The sequence below is a fragment of the Podarcis melisellensis genome (genome assembly GCF_964234715.1).
Source record: "Podarcis melisellensis genome assembly, chromosome: 8".
Lineage (NCBI taxonomy): Eukaryota > Metazoa > Chordata > Lepidosauria > Squamata > Lacertidae > Podarcis > Podarcis melisellensis.
In genome coordinates, this window is record NC_138540.1 from 6,084,030 (window position 1) to 6,102,974 (window position 18,945).

At 48.9% G+C, this 18,945-nt stretch overlaps 1 protein-coding gene across 3 annotated transcripts in view; it reads left to right on the plus strand.

Moving 5' to 3' along the window:
* The window catches only part of RASSF2 (Ras association domain family member 2), a 41,385-nt gene extending 24,139 nt beyond the window's left edge, over window positions 1–17,246 (plus strand). For all 3 annotated transcript variants that reach the window (XM_081922578.1, XM_081922579.1, XM_081922580.1), the window contains exons 6-11: window positions 6,176–6,336; window positions 8,785–8,886; window positions 13,055–13,106; window positions 14,205–14,326; window positions 16,065–16,162; window positions 16,682–17,246. In XM_081922578.1, the coding sequence (XP_081778704.1) occupies window positions 6,176–6,336; window positions 8,785–8,886; window positions 13,055–13,106; window positions 14,205–14,326; window positions 16,065–16,162; window positions 16,682–16,751 (605 nt within the window). In that variant the 3' untranslated portion in view covers window positions 16,752–17,246. The remainder of the gene's footprint in view (window positions 1–6,175; window positions 6,337–8,784; window positions 8,887–13,054; window positions 13,107–14,204; window positions 14,327–16,064; window positions 16,163–16,681) is intronic.
* The last annotated feature ends 1,699 nt before the right edge of the window (window positions 17,247–18,945 follow it).

An 18,945-nucleotide genomic window follows, 5' to 3' on the forward strand; every position in this document is an offset into this window, starting at 1 on the left:
TCTGAGATCAGCCTTCCTGTTTAACAAAACAGAAAACCACCACGTGGGTTTTGTCATTTACGGGCTTTGTGCAATCTGAGCTGTGCCATTCTCGCCTCTCCTCTCTCTTCTTTTCCCTTCCCTTAAAATACCAAAGCAAGCCAGGCAACCTCTGCTTAGATAGATCAAAGTCTCATCATCTGCATTGGTTCCCCCGGGGTAAGAAGCGCAAAGCAACCAATTTATTTGGAGTCGCAGGTGCAAGCTTTTGAGTCACACAGGACACTTCAGTAGTCCGGGTCTTCAGGAAGGAAATGTGGGAGGGGCAATGGCCCATGTTGTTGTAGCCACAGGGCCACTGTTACACATTTCTGCAGTAAGGATTTTAATCCCACTCGCTGCTTGGAAGACTAGTGGGTTTAAGGTAAAATAGCTGATGGTAATTGCTGCTCAGAAACTTTTGTGCAAAGCAAAAAACAAAAACCACCTTAGCTGAGGTCTCCCGCTTCTTCCATGCGCAAAAGTCAGTGGTTGAATATGTTTTGCTGTGTCCGTTTGGAAGCCCTGGGCCAGTTAGAAACTGCCAGGGTACCCCTCTTGTCTATCTGGCCAGCTGCCCTCCACCAGCAGTTGTCTTCAGCACTGGTGGAGGAATGGGGGGCGGGGGGGCATACTGCCTCCAGCATCATTGGGGAGTGGGGTACCATCACGGCCGTCCCCCCGGACATGGGCCATGCATCGCCCCCACTGCGCTGGGCACCACGCCCCCATGGGCGACGCCCCACGCCCCCACGGGTGTTGTGCCATGCCCCCACGGACAGTGCTCCACACCCCCAGGATGCATACCATGCCCCCACGGGCGGCGTGCCACCCCCTGGGATGCACACCACACCCCCGCGGGCAGCACTCCATATCCCCAGGATGCGTGCCACACCCCCAGGATGCACGCCCCGCCCCTGCAGGCAGTGTGCCACGCCCCTAGGACGTGCACCATGCCCTCAGTGCCGGAGCATGCAACTTTGCCACTGGCCTTCAGCACTCCAGAGTACAAGTGAGCCCCTTGGGCTCCATGATGCATGAGAAGATGTTTGTGGGCGATTGCGTCCACCGCCTGCCTCTTTTTGCCTTCCCCATAGCCAAGAGCAGGGCATTGCCAGGATTATCAGTTTCCTCTGCTGCAAAATCTGCACAAGTTTTCAGGAACCCATTCAGAGCAAGACCATCATCATTAACTGATGTGCAGCCTAGCAATCCATAATCGGGAGATGAAAACCAGCACCCAGTCCAAGCTTAATTTTATCAGCAGGCCATTATTATTATCTTTGAAGTGTGACCTTCCGATGCTCAGGTTTGAGGAAGTTTAAACCTCTGTGCAACAGCTTAGAAGGGATGCCCAGGTGAAAGGAGTGTTGCTCAGCCCTCCCAGAGAACACAGCTGTGGCAGGAAGTTAGGTGTGGCACCCAAGGGGTTGAGCACATCAGAGGCACACATGGGCGTGCCTGGGGGCTGTAGAGCATTTCTCTGCCGCTTTGAACTTCCTTGGGGTGGAGGCTGTCAGCCCCGGGGTCCCGAGGCTGATGGGGAATGAGACACCCCCCCCAAAGAGATCCATCCAGGACTCATAATGTGCCATGGGAAGGCTGTGCTTTGCCTCCATAGTTGGCACTCAGAAGCCTTGAAGGACTGGCAGTAGTGCTCTTGACCGTTCTCTCTTAACTGAGCAGTGAGGAGAGGAGGAGCCAGTCTATTGGTTGCAGGCCACACCCTGCACATGTCGCATATCTGCTGAGAAGCCCTTACATGAGGACTGTTAAACTGTGGAACTCCCTCCCACAGGAGGCAGTGAGGTCACCCACCTAAATGGCTTTAAAAGAGTATTAAGCAAACTCATGGAGGAGACGGCAACAGAATACCAGTTGCTGGAAGCCACGGGAGAGGAGAGTGCAGCTCTTGTGCTCAAATCCTGCTTGCACTTTTCCCATTGGGGCATCTGGTCGGCCACTGTAAGGACAGGATCCTGGACTTACCGTATTTTTCGCTCCATAAGACACACCTGACCACAAGACACACCAAGTTTTTAGAGGAGGAAAACAAGAAAAAAAATATTCTGAATGAAACAGTGGATGTATGATTTTTGTGGTTCATGCTGTGGCCACAGACATGTGATCTGATGGTGAATTTGGGGTGGCCCAATGCAATGCAAAAATCCTGAGGATCCATGTGGATCTGTGCTTTGGGGTCACCACCCCAAATTCACCATCAGATCACATAGCATGTCCATGGCTACAGCCTGCACCCAAAAAACCACGTTTTTGCGCCATTGCGGCCCCACGAAACAGTGGGTGCGTGGTTTTTTGGGTGCAGGCTGTAGCCATGGACATGCTGTGTGATCTGATGGTGAATTTGGGGTGACCCAATGCAAAAATCCTGAGGATCCATGGGCTTTTACCTCCCCCCATCTCTTCTGATCCCACCGATCAGCTGTTTCCTTTCAACACTCCCTTCCCTCTTGTTTGCCTTAGTGTCTTTTCCTTAGCTGGAGCAGTTTTTTGCTCCTCCTTTTCTTCTAATTTCTCTCCTTATTGCTTTAGTCTTCCTGCCCCCCCCCCCTTTACAAGTTTACTGTCTTTACCTCCCCACTCCCAGGCAGCCTCCTTTATCTCTAGAGTCCCTTATCTCTCTCTGTGGCAAAGGATCAGCAGCTTTGTTTCAACACCCACTTCCCTCTTTCAAAAAAAGAGCATGTTCTGCTTTTTGTCCCTGGGCAATTTGGCTCCAGGGACCACACATTCGCTCCATAAGACGCACAGACATTTCCCATTACTTTTTAGGAAGAAAAAAGTGTGTCTTATGAAGCAAAAAATACGATAGATGGACCCCCTTTGGCCTGATCCTGCAGGCTCTTCTTATGTCTCATGTTTAAGATGTGTTTCTATTTTTTTGTCTTGTTGTTTAATGCCACCCAGCTTGTTGCAGATCTGAAACAGGAACAGGCCTGGGTGGGTTGACACATGGTGAGTTGAAATGTGAGTTTAAGGAGCCCATTAAAAATGGATTAAGAGGGATTTCATTATGTTCTGGGTCCACGCCAGGAATCTTAGAGGAACGCTTAAGGGTCTGCTTTCCCTGCCACATCACATTCTCATCTCAAGGAGCAGCCACTCAGAGGAAGCTCTTCAACTAGAGCTCTCACCCTTTCTCTAGCAGGCGAAAAGGTAAATGCAGCCAGTTAGACCAGAGGTTTGCAACCTAAGCCCATGGACTGGTTCCGGCCCATGAGCTTCCTGGAACCAGCCCACAGCTGTTCCGTGAATCGGTGTGGGGATTCCATGTTGTTGAGAGTTCGTCCGACTCTTCGTGACCCCCTGGACTAGAGCACGCCAGGCACTCCTGTCTTCCACTGCCTCCCGCAGTTTGGTCAAACTCATGTTTGTAGCTTCGAGAACAGTATCCAACCATCTCGTGTTCTGTCTTCCCCTTCTCCTTGTGCCCAACATCAGGGTCTTTTCCAGGGAGTCTTCTCTTCTCATGAGGTGGCCAAAGTATTGGAGCCTCAGCTTCAGGATCTGTCCTTCCAGTGAGCACTCAGGGCTGATTTCTTTAAGAACGGATAGGTTTGATCTTCTTGCAGTCCATGGGACTCTCAAGAGTCTCCTCCAGCACCATAATGCAAAATTCGGCGATCAGCCTTCTTTATGGTCCAGAGCTCACTTCAATACATCACTACTGGGAAAACCATAGCTTGAACTAGACGGACCTTTGTCGGCAAGGTGATGTCTCTGCTTTTTAAGATGCTGTCTAGAGTTTGCAGGACAGGAGGCCAAATTGCAATGCACTTTAGATCACAATTGTTAGGGAGCTGTCATCCAAATGACCTTGACCTAGAAGGTTGGAGAGCGTTACAAATGTAGCCGAAGACACACTGATTAGGAAAGGAGTCTGTGAATAGCACATTGTTGACTTCTTCTAACAGTAAAAACACTGGCAAGGAGTTTATCTCTGCATAGTGGCACCACTCCAACTCACAGCAGGGTTGGGCTTGATGATTCCTGGGGCTCCCTTCCAACTGTACGATTCTTTGAAAACCTCTAATGAAGGGGAACATTTTTGGCTTCTGTAGCAACTAGGAACATTGGCTGTGCTGGCAGAATCGCAGCTGGATCTCGGAGCATTTCCAGGAAACAATTTTCAGTATTCGCCCCTCCTTTGTTTTCTCTGCTTGCTGCTGAACTTCCATAACCCTAACCCCTCACAGACACCTTCATTTAAAACTTAACAGCAGCATTCCATGTCTCCAGCGTCTGCCTTCACCGAAAGGACCAGCTTCCCATATCCTCTTTGGGAGTCCTAAAGGTAAAGGGACCCCTGACCGTTAGGTCCAGTCACAGACGACTCTGGGGTTGCGGCGCTCATCTCACTTTATTGGCTGAGGGAGCCGGCGTACAGCTTCCAGGTCATGTGGCCAGCATGACTAAGCCGCTTCTGGCGAACCAGAGGAGTGCACGGAAACGCTGTTTACCTTCCTGCTGGAGTGGTACCTATTTATCTACTTGCACTTTGACGTGCTTTCAAACTGCTACGTGGGCAGGAGCAGGCAGTGGCGTAGCGTGGGGGTGCAGGGGGGCGGCCGCACCGGGTGCAACATCTGGGGGGGGTGTGCTCGCACTTGCAGCTCTCTGCCCCTACTGGGTTAGGGGGCGCAAATTACTCGCCTTGCCCCGGGTGCTGACAACCCACGCTATGCCACTGGGAGCAGGGACCGAGCGATGGGAGCTCACCCCGTCACGGGGATTCGAACCGCCGACCTTCTGATCGGCAAGTCCTAGGCTCTGTGGTTTAACCCACAGCGCCACCTGCGTCCCTTTCTTTGGGAGTCCTACTCATGTGTAAAAGGAACACATGGAGAGGGACAAGCCCACTGAGTTTCACCTTTGTGAGTTGGAGGGCAAACACTTCCTCATATTCCCCAATTCTTAGTTGTGGAGAGATGCTCCACACATAAAGGAGGTTTTGTGCTTCAGTTGTTTGCCCTCCAGCTTGTTAAAGGGAGCAGAGAGGATGGAGCTTTGCACGCTTTCACATTGCCTTTACTCGTGCGTAGAACACCGGGCTGCTTTGTGCGCATCATGCAAGTTCTGCTTGTTGCAAACTGAGTAACCTGCAGTAGGAAGAGTCCGTACAAATTGTGAGCTGGTAGCACGCCCCATGCTAATGTGCTTCTCTTATTGGAAAGAGAAAACAAGGGGACCTGAGTTATTTGTCCCCTGATTCTGAACATCTTGTTTGTGGGCTTCCCAGAAACACCTGGTTGGGCACATGTGGCTTGGGTCTTATCCTGCAGAGTCCTTATCATGCCAGAGAGGGAAGGAGGAAATCCCAGGAGAAGATCATGTAAGAACATAAGAAGAGCTTGCTGGATCAGGCCCACCTAATCCATCATCCTGTTCTTCAGTGGCCAACCAGATGCCCGTCATGCTCAAATCCTGCTTGCCGGTTTCCCATAAGAGCCCTCTCTCCTCTTGCAGTTTCCAGAACCTGGTATTCAAGAGCATCGCTGCCTCCTGGTCCTTTACCTGCAGTTCAGACCCCATAGGCCTGTATGTGTGTTGCTGGCTGTGTCAGACGATGGAGCCTGGCCTCTTTTTTTTGAAAACTTTGAAAGATACATGTAGGGATAATTGCTGGGTCCGGAGGGAGGACACTCCCCACCCGCAGGCAGCCTCAGCCTGCCTGCACACGTGACCTTGGGGTGCGGGGCACCCTCCCCCCACAGACAAGCCACAGCTGTCTGAACATCTTGCCCTCTGTCTGACCTTTTGCGGTCTCAGTAGTCTGTGGTGCCCTGTCTGTAACCTTTGTCTCTGAGAACTTTTGTCTCCTTCGTCATACACTGCGCAAGGGGAAAATGACGCAGTGGAAACAGGTGCCAAAATAGCTTTGTACCACCCCTCAATCTCGGGACTGGAAATGTGTAAAGGTCACAGCCCAAAATGTATCTGCCTGGTTTGCATATTTGTGTCAATAAAAGGAGGCTCCACAGGGTTGGCCGGCAGCTTGCTTGCAGCTCACCTGTGCGCAGCTCACCTGCATTATCAACTCCTGCCTCATGTCCATCACTTCAGATACAGGTGTTTGGAATTTCTTTGGGGGAGGTCAGCTTCTTTTGACGCACCTTTCCTGTCTCCTCCGTTTCAGATGACAACAATCTCAAAGCCCAGCAGGAAGAAGCGCCGCAGCTGATGCGGACGCGAAGTGATGTGGGCATGCGCCGCAGGGGGACTCTCCGCACCCCGAGTGAGCAGCGGAGGATCAGGAGGCACCGCTTCTCCATCAACGGGCATTTCTACAACCACAAAGTGAGTCTCCCAAGGAAGGTCTCCCTAAAGCGCCGGAGCATCTTGATCTAGGGATGGAGTCAGGTGCAGAATGTAGCTCTCGGTGCCCCCCAGTGAATTGTTAAAGCAGGCATCTTCTGTTTAGTTTAGTGTTTAGTTTTTAGTTTAGTTTTTAGTTTGGTTTTTGGTTTGGTTTTTGGTTTGGTTTTGTTTTATATAGAAGCTAGGTAAAGGGTAAAGGGACCCCTGACCATTAGGTCCAGTCGTGGCCGACTCTGGGGTTGTGGCGCTCATCTTGCTTTACTGGCCGAGGGAGCCGGCGTACAGCTTCCGGGTCATGTGGCCAGCATGACTAAGCCACTTCTGGCGAACCAGAGTGGCGCACGGAAATGCCGTTTACCTTCCCGCCAGAGCGGTACTTATTTATCTACTTGCACTTTGACGTGCTTTTGAACTGCTAGGTTGGCAGGAGCAGGGACTGAGCAATGGGAGCTCACCCCATCGTGGGGATTCGAACCGCCGACCTTCTGATCAGCAAGTCCTAGACTCTGTGGTTTAACCCACAGCGCCACCCACATCCCTGATATGGAAGCTAGCATCTATTTATTACTTGCTTTATCATGTAATTGTGGCATTTTGCTCCAAGGAGTTCAAGGGGGAATACGTGGTTCTTCTCTCCCCCCTCCATTTAACCCCCACAACAACCCTGTGAGGTAGGTTAGGCTGAGAGGCAATGTCTGGCCCAAGATCACACAGTGAGCTTCGTACCAAGTGGGGATTCGAATTCTGATCTCTCCCAGGTCCTAGGCTGACACTCTAAGCCCTACACCACTTTCTGGCTTTCACTTAGCAGAGTTTGGTGCCCATGTACCATACTTTTCCGTATATAAGACGAGGTTTTTTTCCTGATAAAACAATGTCCAGAATTGGTGCTCGTCTTATACGTGGTCAGCGCGTTGTTGGGACGGGGGATTGGTTGCTGGCGCAAACAGGATCTTCTCAGCGGTGTTTGGGCATGATTGGTGGCCGTGGCAAGGGCTGCTGCCCATAGGCTGCTACTGCAGTAATTGGGCGTGTGATTAGGGTGGCTGCTGTCAGCAAGTGGGCAGACAATAGGTTGGTTCGGCGATGTGCACAATAGCCACCGTTGGTCTGGCGGGTGAGTGAATTTTGGCCCTCAAAAAGCTCATCTACTCTGGGCAATCCCCGCCTCCAATTTCAACAACTCTGGGCAATCTCCCCCCATTTTCTTAAATATACACGGGGGTGTGTTATACACAGAATAATACAATGTGTATAAAACTACAGAATGCTGGCAATGTGAGAATTCAAAAGCTCCATAATATTGGCTCCGGAATGTATGACCATTTCCCAGTTAATTTTTGAAGGTTTTTAAAATGTATATATATATATTAAATTTTATTAAATGTTACCAAAAAAATGAAAAGAAAAGAATAAATAGAAACAATACATAACCATACATTAAAACATTTATCTACACAATTTTCCAGAATGCAGACTAGAAAAGAAGAAAGACAAAAGATAAAAGAAAGAAACAAGGAAAAAGAATGAAGAGAAAAAATACTTTACATACTCAATTTTATAATATTTGAACTAGGATTTATATATCATAATGTTTGAAGTATGAATTTAGAATAATTGATTAAAAATGGTGAAGTTCTTTGATGCCTGTAGTCAGTCCTCTTGGCGGCAATTGTTCTTTTCCTTCCACCATGTCCCCCAGCTCTTCTTTCTTGATTCGATTTTGATTCGATTTAATCTTTGCATTCTGCTTTTCCAGCAACAAATGTTGATCTCTGAGTGGTTCACAAGAATCACAGCAGCATTAAAAATCAAGAAACACTGGCAATCCCTATAATATCAAGCGCAGTAGCCTTTTAATAAGGGATGCAGGTGGCGCTGTGGGTTAAACCACAGAGCCTAGGACTTGCCGATCAGAAGGTTGGCGGTTCGAATCCCCGTGACGGGGTGAGCTCCCGTTGCTCGGTCCCTGCTCCTGCCAACCTAGCAGTTCAAAAGCACGTCAAAGTGCAAGTAGATAAATAGGTACCGCTCTGGTGGGAAGGTAAACGGCGTTTCTGTGCGCTGCTCTGGTTTGCCAGAAGTGGCTTTGTCATGCTGGCCACATGAACCGGAAGCTGTACGCCAGCTCCCTTGGCCAGTAAAGCGAGATGAGCGCCGCAACCCCAGAGTTGGCCACGACTGAACCTAATGGTCAGGGGTCCCTTTACCTTTACCTTTAGCATTTTAATAAAACAAACGACTGCAACAAATTAATCAAAACAAGGAGCTCAATAAGATCTTCCATAGTTTCTAATCTTAGCTCCCCCTCCTCCCCCAATACATGGCTCACACCTTCCTCTGTGCTTCTGTGGGTCTCCAAGGTTTCTCCTGGTCTAGATCACCCTGTCCTCCACCCTTCTGATGCCTTTCTGCTCCTCTCCACAGACATCGGTTTTCACACCCGCCTACGGCTCCATCACGAATGTCCGCATCAACAGCACCATGACGACGCCTCAAGTGCTCAAGCTTCTGCTGAACAAGTTCAAGGCAAGTTTTGCTGCAACGTTTTGGACTGGCCCAAGTCTGAGCTGGGGAAGTCTCCCAGCGGTGTCCTCTCCGCCTGGGCCCCTGTCCAACTCTGGTCCATTTCTGTGGGGCTTGCAGAGGAGGGTGGCTGTTCCCAGCCTTGCCCAGCCTCGGGGACCTCCCATCTATTTCGGACCACAACTCCCATCCGACTCAGCTTCATACGGCAGTGCTGGTTGGGACTGATGGGAGTCGTACCATGGAGAACCCCCAAGTTGGTGAAGGTTTTCTGTAGGTTGTATATCTGTGTCTACTTCTCGTGATGGCACTGATGAGCTGCCTGCTGTCACAGCTGCCTATTCTTGGACTGGACAAACACAACCCCCCGTGTTGCAAAATGTCAACAATCTACAAAAATGCAAACCCAACACGGTGCCTAATAACTGTTAGTCAATATATAATCGGTTATGATGTCATTCAAAATATATGAACAAGCCGCTTCAAAATGATGTATATATCATACAACACATCTCACAAAATATACAAGGAACTACAAGTTGTTATATGTATCAGAGTCAAACACAAATGTAGCAGCTACACTATCCAGTGGGCACTGATCCACTAGCATGATCTCAATTAGTATGAATATTTCATTGATAATTATTTGGTATGTACCTCTTTATATATTTTGTTCTATCGTATAACGTACATCCAGGTTGCTCAGTTTTGTTGTCATTCATTGCTTGCAATGCCTTTTATTCCATTTCCAGCTGATGAAGACTTTATTCCGAAACAGTTGAACTATTCTGGATATACTGTCCTTTTGAGACTTTTGTGAGACATCTTCCTTTGAGAGATGGCTTGGCGTTCCTCACTATTCATTGATTTATTTGATTCTTTGTTTGACTCTGATACATATACAGTGGTACCTCAGGTTAAGTACTTAATTCGTTCTGGAGGTATGTTCTTAACCTGAAACTGTTCTTAACCTGAAGCACCACTTTAGCTAATGGGGCCTCCTGCTGCTGACGCGCGATTTCTCTTCTCATCCTGAAGCAAAGTTCTTAACCCGAGGTACTATTTCTGGGTTAGCGGAGTCTGTAACCCGAAGTGTCTGTAACCTGAAGCGTATGTAACCCAAGGTACTACTCTAACAACTTGTAGTTACTTGTAAATTTTGTGAGAAGTCGGGGGCCCGCTAGGGGCGCCTTGGAAGATGGCCGACAATACCATCTCTCCGGCTCACACGAGGTAATTAAGAGGCTAATATGGGAGTATGTAGCCTCCCTTGTTTCCCCAGGGAATGGGGGAAACACTGCCTTCGCCTGCGGTTGCCAATAAATCACCCCCGAGTTCGAAAGAAGAAGGGGGTGAGGGCACTAGGCGCACAGCACTCGTGTGGGTTTCTGGCTCTCCCGATGCCGTCTCTGATCGCGCGACCTGGTTGCAGGAGCTCAAAATAAACAATTAGAGAGCAGCAAATGATCATGTTTCGAGTGAAGAACGGGAGTTTAGACTGCTAATTGAAGTGACCTCTGTGAAGTTGAGCGACGGGCTGGATTCAACAGGAAAATATATCAAGAAGAAGTAAGTATGTCGGAATGGGACGGAAAAGGGGGGGACTTTTCTTCCCCCCCTCTATATGATTACCTAACAATCCCCCCCCCAAGAGGAACCGTTGCAACAGTTGATTATAAGCGGGATGATTAAGAAACTGTGTGGAAATGAATTACTAACCAAGGGTTTGGTTTGTGGAGATCTGGAAAGGAATGAAAGGCTTTTGGAATGACGCAGTTATAAAAAGAGATTCGCCATGACAGGCAGGCTTTGTTGCAGGATTGACGATCAAGAGGGGGAGGAAGCCATGGCTTTGTTATTATATTGGACTCTGTGTCTGACCCGGCAGAACCCCCTGAGAAGATCGAGAAGGGAGTAACAGGCCTGCAAAGATTAATGAGCAGACGTTAAGATTGTTTTCTATGGAAGTGCTGAAATGCGTCTGCTGTCTGAATATGACTCTTGGATGAATGAAAAAATCCACACAGGACTATAATAACACTTGTTTTCAACTCGCTTGTGGAGACTATCAGAGGTCACAATGAAAGGAAAAATATACAACAACAACAAGAAGAGATGAGGAAAACAACAAAGAGAGGAATGGACAGAACTGTGAACATTATTTGGACAGAACTGTGAACATTATTTGGACAGAACTGTGAACACCAAGGCAGCAGCAATAGAGATGATTGGATCCCTTTCTGAGCTCGAAGTATGGGTACCCCCAACAAAAATTTAAAATTCGGTTTTGTAATTTGGAACTAATGTGATTTGATTGGCTTGTTAATAAAAAAATATTTTTTTAAAAAAATTGTGAGATGTGTTGTATGATGTATACGTCATTTTGAAGTGGCTTATTCGTACATTTTGAATGACATCATAACCGATTTTATATATGCACTAGCAGCTATTAGCCAGTCTGTTGCGTTTGCATTTTTATACTCTTGGAATAGGTCTGGAGGCTGATATGCTTCACTTGGGGGTGGGGGTGGAATAAAATAACATGAACAGCCCCAAAGGGCAGCCTCAGGCCATAGTGCACGTTGACTTAGCAGGCACCCTCAGGCCCACCAAGCCTGAAACAGGAAGAAGTGCTTAGACCAGCTAGGTCTTGGTGCACTTCAGAGGTTGCTGGACTCCAACTCTAGGGCTGACAGGAGCTGGAGTCCAGCAACAACAGCCTGGGCAGCATCTTGCCTCCCCTTATAGAATCATAGAATTTTAGAGGTGGAAGGGACTCCCAACCCGCTGCAGTGCCCGAATCACAGCTAAAGAATCGCTGACAGATGGCCATCCAACCTCCCATGAAGGAGAGTCCGCCACCTTCTGAGATAGTCCATTCCACTGTTGAACATCTCGTGCCATCAGAAAATTCTTCCTGATGTTTAATCAGAATCTCCTTTCTTGTCGTTTGAATCCATTGCTTTGGGTCCTACCTTTTGGAGCAGCAGAAAACAAGCTGTCTCTGTCTCTGTTGTGACAGCCCTTCGTGTATTTGAATACAGTGGTGCCTCGCAAGACAAAATTAATTCGTTCCGCAAGTTTTTTCTTCTTGCGAGTTTTTTGTCTTGCGAAGCACGGTTTCCCATGGGAATGCATTGAAAATCAATCAATGTGTTCCTATGGAGACCGTCCGGGGACAGAGGGGAAGCGCCGCGTGCCTTCCCCTCTGTCCCCGGACCTGTTTAAAGCAAGGGGCAGCGGAGAGAAGATTGCTTCTCCCCGTTGCCAGCCCCTTGGTTCAAAGCAAGGGAAGGGGCAGCGGGGAGAATCGCTTCTCTCCGTTGCCGCCCCTTGGTTCAAAAGGGGTCCGGGGACAGAGGGGAAGGCGTGCACGCCTTCCCCTCTGTCCCCGGAGATTGCGGGGCTGGCAACGGGGAGAAGCGATCTTCTCCCCGCCGCCCCTTGCTTCAAAAGAGGTCCGGGGACAGTGGGGAAGACGCGCTGCGCTTCCCCGCTATCCCCGGAGCTTGCGGGGCAAGCTTTGTTTTGCGAAGCAAGCCCATAGGGAAATGCGTCTTGCGAAGCGGCTAAGAAAACGAAAAACTCCTTCATCTAGCGAGTTTTTCGTCTTCCGAGGCGTTCGTCTTGCGGGGTACCACTGTATGGCCTTGATATCTCCTCAGTCTTCCATTTACCAGGCTAAACATGCCCAGCGTAGGGCTGTCTTAAGCATATGTAGTGCCAGGGTGCAAAGATCCACCCGGCGTCATCCCCCCAGGTTGCCCAGTCCCAGGCGTGCAGGAGGACAGAGCCGGCCGGCCGCCTCAGCATCTCACTGGCTCGGTCGCCCCCCAACTAGCGATGCAGAGCCGCCTGCAGCAGAAAAGCCTGCCGTGGCACTCTGACCGACAGGCGGGCTCTTCCCCAGACTCAATTCTTGGGCCTCGGACTCTCGGCCTGGAGCCTCTGAGAGCCTGGCGCCTGGGTGCCCCGCACCCCTAGCACCTAAGATGGCCCTGGCCCAGCTCCACCAACCATTCCTCATGAGGCTTGTTTTCCAGATCCTTGGTTATCTTGGTCAAGCTGAAAACCTTGTTCCGTGTGTGTGTGTGTGTGTGTGTGTGAGAGAGAGAGAGAGAGAGAGAGAGAGAGTTTTATCTTTTCTGTGTTTTCCTTTCTCTGTGTTCAGATTGAGAACTCAGCAGAGGAATTCGCCTTGTACATTGTTCACACCAGTGGAGGTGAGCAGGCTGTTATTGTGCACTGGTTTCTTTTTTAAAAAATTAGAATTTTTATTTTACAAGCATAAGTTATAACAATACCAATTACATATCCATATTTAGAGATTTTTCTGAATCTCCAGACTTCCCACCATCCCCTCCGTGGATCCTACTGTCAACATTTTCAACTGCATGTTATTTCATAATCCATATTTTGTATCTCTCCATATTGTCCATAGTGTATTGTGTGCTGGTTTCAATAGGGCTGTGCTGCAGCTAAGCAGTTATGGATTTAAGCCATGGGTCACCAGCCTAATTGTGATGCCACGGAGCATGGGGGGCAGGAAGGGAAATGAGTTAAGCCCACCCCAGCTGTTAACTTTGCCTGCCTCAAAGCCCCCCCCCATATGTGCATTTAAAACATGTTTTAAAATGGATTTTTTAAAAATATTTTTTTTTTGTATACTGCTATATCATAAAATACCAAAGCGGTTTACTACAACAACCTAAAAGCATACAATAAAACCATTAAAATATTTTTAAAGTTAAAAGCAGGCATCAATTAAGCATTGTGGAATGATGTAGTCTTACTTGCCTGCATAGGCCTGGTGGAATAGACATTTTTTCAGCAGGCATTTAAAGTTGGCACCTAAGGTGCCTGCTGAATCTCCAGTGGCAAGGCGTTCCACAGGACTGGGCCAATGACACTAAAGGCTCAGTTTCTCGTTGCTGCTAAACGAGCCTCACCAACTCAGGGAATGGCCAGTGACGCTCCTGCAAATGGGTGATAAAAATAATTTAAAACAGTGGGAAGTAGCTGGTGGGAAAACCTTTTCACAGGTAGCCTTGAGAGCTGCAGTTCTTGCCCACCGATTTGTACACTTTGGCCACAACCTCTCTTGACATAAGGCCCCAGGAGGGATGGACTATAGGTCAATGTGGCCCTTGGGTTGCAAAACAGCCCCCACCCCTTCTTGGATGCTTCTCAGGAAGTCCTTGCTTGGTTGAGCTTGCCGCTGCTGCTGTTCCCCCTCCTCTTTGTCTGGGGCACCAGGGTGGATTTAGGGGTTCCTTCATTGTCTTCTTCAGTGCCTTATCCACAACCCCTGTTTCATGCAGAAAAGCAGAAGTTAAAGGTGACAGATTACCCGCTGATCGCTCGGATTCTGCAGGGACCCTGTGAACAAGTTTCCAAGGTGTTCTTGATGGAAAAGGACCAGGTGGAAGAAGTCACTTACGATGTGAGTTGCTGCTTTGCGGTGGAATCCTATTTCAGTTCGGAGACGGGCAGGTGAAATGATCAAGGTGTTGGTGGAGCAGCTTCCCTGTGGGGCAGCGTTTGAGGCTGGGGGAAAGGCGAGGAAGAGGTGACATCTTACCACCCCCTAGCTATGGCCCTGGGTGCAGCACCTGGGTGAGTGTGGACGCACATCTCTGCTTCCATCCAGTGGTCGTGTTGAAGCCATTGCAAGCAGATCAGCCCTTCTCTGTTGGCTGGGTGGCACGGGGGCCGAAACGTGGACCATATATTAAATGCATCATTGCATTTAACTTGTCTGTTTTGAATAATAGCTGGGAATAGGGGAGGGAGTCAGGGTTGGGACTGCAGGGTCTGGGGAGAAGGGATTTAATGCTTCCTCTGCCCTTCCTCTACTGGGGTCTCAGCAAAATCTCTCCCACCCTCAGTTTCTCCCAAAGTGTCATTTGGTCCTGGTGGGATATTTGAAATAATAATAATAATAATAATAATAATAATAATAATAATAATAATAATATATTTATACCCCATCTGCTGGGTTTCCCCAGCCACTCTGGGCAGCTTCCAACAAAGTATTAAAATACAATAGTCTGTCAAACATGAAAAGCTTCCCTAAACAGGGCTGCCTTCAGATGTCTTCTAAAAGTTTGGTAGTTATTTTTCTCTTTGACATCTGGTGGGAGGGCATTCCACAGGGCGGGTGCCACTACCAAGAAGGCCCTCTGCCTGGTCCCCTGTAACTTAGCTTCTCGCAATGAGGGAACTGCCAGAAGGCCCTCAGCGCTGGACCTCATTGCCTGGGCTGAACGATGGGGGTGGAGACGCTCCTTCAGATATACAGGACCGAGGCCGTTTAGGGCTTTAAAGGTCAGCACCAACACTTTGAATTGTGGCCGGAAATGTATGGGGAGCCAATGTAGGTCTTTCAAGACCGGTGTTATGTGGTCTCGGCGGCTACTCCCAGTCACCAGTCTATCTGCCGCATTCTGGATTAGTTGTAGTTTCCAGGTCACCTTCAAAGGTAGCCCCACATAGAGCGCATTGCAGTAGTCCAAGCGGGAGATAACTAGAGCATGCACCACTTTGGCGAGACTTTCTGTGGGCAGGTAGGGACTCAGCCTACGTACCAGATGGAGCTGGTAAACAGCTGCCCTAGACACAGATTTGACCTGCGCCTCCATGGACAGCTGTGAGTCCAGAATGACTGGTCCTTCAGGGGCACAGTTATCCCATTCAGGAGCAGGGAGTCCTCCACACCTGCCCGCCTCCTGTCCCCCCAAAACAGTACTTCTGTCTTGTCAGGATTCAACCTGACAAGAAGTGTGGAAGTGTGTTGCAAGTGGATAGAAAGTGATTCTTTTAATAGGAGCGAGGAAAAGGGTTAACTTCCCCTCCTCACAGATCTCAGTCCTGATCCTGATTCTCCTCCCGCCCTGGTATTAAATAGGAGAACCGTTGGCTGCCGTTTGTCCTTAAGAAATGCACACAATTAAAGTAGGAAGTTTATGGGCTTCACCCAAAAGCACCCCTGTTCCCCTTTGCACCAGAAGAGGGTGCTGAGGTCTGTGAATACACAGTCATGGGTAGCTGAGCAGGGCCGGTCCCAGCCTCAAGCCAGGAGATGTGTGTTTCTCAAGCTCTTCTCTGTGCCGGCCTCGCAGGGGTGGCGTGTTCCATCACCTTTCTGTTTTCTTTTTGCCTCCCCCCCGCCCCCCGGGCAGGTTGCTCAATATATCAAGTTTGAAATGCCTGTCCTGAAAAGCTTCATTCAGAAACTCAAAGAGGAAGAAGATCGTGAAGTCAAGAAACTAAAGCACAAGTAAGCTCTTCCTTCCCTGGATTCCAGTCCTCAAAGCACAGTCCTTTCTGAATATATTTTTAAGGGCCCAGTCTGGGGGTGTTTCTGTGGGAATTGCTTAAAATGATGCTTAAGATGCAGAGCAGCCTTGGCCAACCTGGTGCCCTCCAACCAAGTTGGACTACAACTCCTATCAGCCCCAGAATCTCCACCCAGCTGTCCTGTTGCAGCCCAAACATCTGAAGGGCACCAATTTTCTTTATTATTACATTTATATTCCACATTTCATCCAAAGAGCTCAAGGCTGCACTTCTCCCTCCTTCTTCATGCTATCCTCGCAACATCCCTACAAAGTAGGTTAGGCTGAGAGGCAGTGACCAAGGGGGGGATTCGAACCCTGGTCTCCCAGGTCCTAGTCCAGCACTCTAACCACTACACCGCACTGACGCCCCGGTGGAGAAGGCTGCTCTCTCCTCACCACAAAGGTCTGGGGTGCACACCCTTTTCCTTTTAAGCTGTAAGACACTGCTTATTTTTCAGGTATTCTGTCCTGCGTGTAATGATTGAGCAACGATTAGAAGAGATCTCCGAAGGCCCAGCCACAATGTGAAGCCTTTGCCCTTGGGCGGACTTTGCTGCCACTGCCAGGGGCCCAGAAGAGCCACGTCTTGGAGAAGATTTGGAGACGAGCAAAGGCGGCTCTTCCTTTCTGGAGCAGAACTTGAACACAGAACCCACCTTGACCAACTGTCTTTTCTTCCCTCCAAGCTTTCCTGGAGGTGAACTCAGTGGAGACTCTTTCTTCAGCGGCCGGAGACCTTTTGAGCTCTGCTTGCTGGAGGCAAAAAAGGCAGCCACCAAAGCCTTTGCCTCTTGGCCAGCCTGGACCCAGTGGACCTTCTTGCCTCTCCAGCCGGGTGATTTTGAGGTTCTGTTGCTGTTGGGGGCATCCTCTTTGCATGCCACCAAAACACCGCTTTAACCTTCCAAGCAAATTCTGGCTTTGCGGTGGCAAGTCAGGGCCAGAGGAGGACGTCTCCTCCCTTTTTTCTCTTTTGGTCATTTCTGAGCTCTAAGTAAAATATTCAGATTTTCTCTTCCCCCACTGGGAGGGCCTAGTCTTAGTCCTACCTGCCCTTCCTCACTCATTTCTGTGGCTTCTCCCTCTTGCTCTCCCACCATGTTTTTAAGCTGGGCTCTCACAGACCCACAGGATTCAGACGCAGCCTCCTCTGCGCACACCCTGTTGGATTGCAGCCTTGGCTGCTCAGGCAGCAAAGTCGCCCATGGCAGCTGGCCTGGCTAAAGCCCCTTCCAGGAGTCCCTCTTCTTCCTGGTTCCGTGGGGCCTTTGAGATGGCGAGAGGAGGCCAGGTTTTCATCTTGGCCCAGGTAAGGAGTGCCCAAAACTGGCTTGGGTTTGACTGTGGCTGAGGAAGTCAGTTCACGGATACTTTCACTGTACGGTGCCAAGGTGGGGGCAGCTTGGGCTCGGGCCCCTTGGATGCCTTGAAGACAAGGGGCCACTGTAGACCCAGGCAGCACCACTTTTCGGATACTCTGGCTCAGCTGTTTGAATGGGCTGGTGGCCCAGCTATGCAGGCCAACAGTGCAAATTCCCTTTGATAAACCATTTTCTTTAAGGATGGCTGTTAACCCTGTGTTGGCCTTGCAATGGTGCAAAGTTCCATCAGCTTTAAAAAGGCCCGGCTTACTCTCCCATCCAATCATAAATAGACCCAAGAGCGAGTTGTGTGGGGCCTTGCTGCAGATCTTGGCCCTCCTACTTAAATCCTAAATGCATTTGTTCTCCATCCCTTCCACCCCTTGCAACTGTAGACGTGCCATTTTCAAGAACCTCTCCCAGATATGGAGGCCAAATGCCCAGGAGGTTTTGCAGGAGAAGCTCTTGGGCTTTAAAGGGACATCGGACGTTTCCCACCTCCCTTTGATGTGTGTTTAAAATGGCTGGGAAATAATTCCTCTGCATAAGGTGTATGGCAAAAATCAGCTGTGGGGGGAGCAGTTTGAAGCAAAGAAGGGGGAAGGGTGTTTAACCCTCTCCTTGCCAACCACATTTTGCCTCTAGTTTTCATCCCTGAGATGGTTTGCCTCCTATTGGGTTCCAGGCATGTTCTTACACTTGTAGAAATGCTCCTGGAAACCCTGTTAGTTGAGGTGGGTCAGGAAAGGGTTAAGCATCCTGTTTCCCCTCCCCCCCACTTACTAATGCATTCCAAAATGATCTCCTCCCTCCTTGAGCTGCTTTGCACTAACATAAGTGGCCAGCAGGTATTAACATGTATTTATGTGTAATATGTAGTCCTGCCCTTAGTGGCATCAATGGAACTTTTTTGAGAAAAGAAATAATAATTCAGAAGTTTTCCTACTTAGCCCCTGCATACCACCCCTCAAAAAGGATTCTTTTCTAGTGTGTTGTCGCTTGTTGGGGCTGAAATCCTGAGCATATTTAACACTCCCTGAGGAAGCCCCACCAAAATTTTGTGGAACTTCCTCCTGGGTAAACCCACTTTTGCCCTCTTTCTTGCTAGCTAGCTAACCCTTTAACAACTTTTCACTTCTAAATTGCACTAGATTGATTGTGGATATTTTTTTAAGCTCCAGCCTTTTCTATTATTCTCTTATTATTATCTATATGCCAAATATTACATGCACAGGAAAATAACAGCAATAATTTATATAAATAATAATAATAATAATTTTTTGGGGGGAAAGGATTCTAAAATGAACCAGCACATGAAAACAGCCTACTTATGATGCGCTTGGAAACAAGCTCTGAAGAGC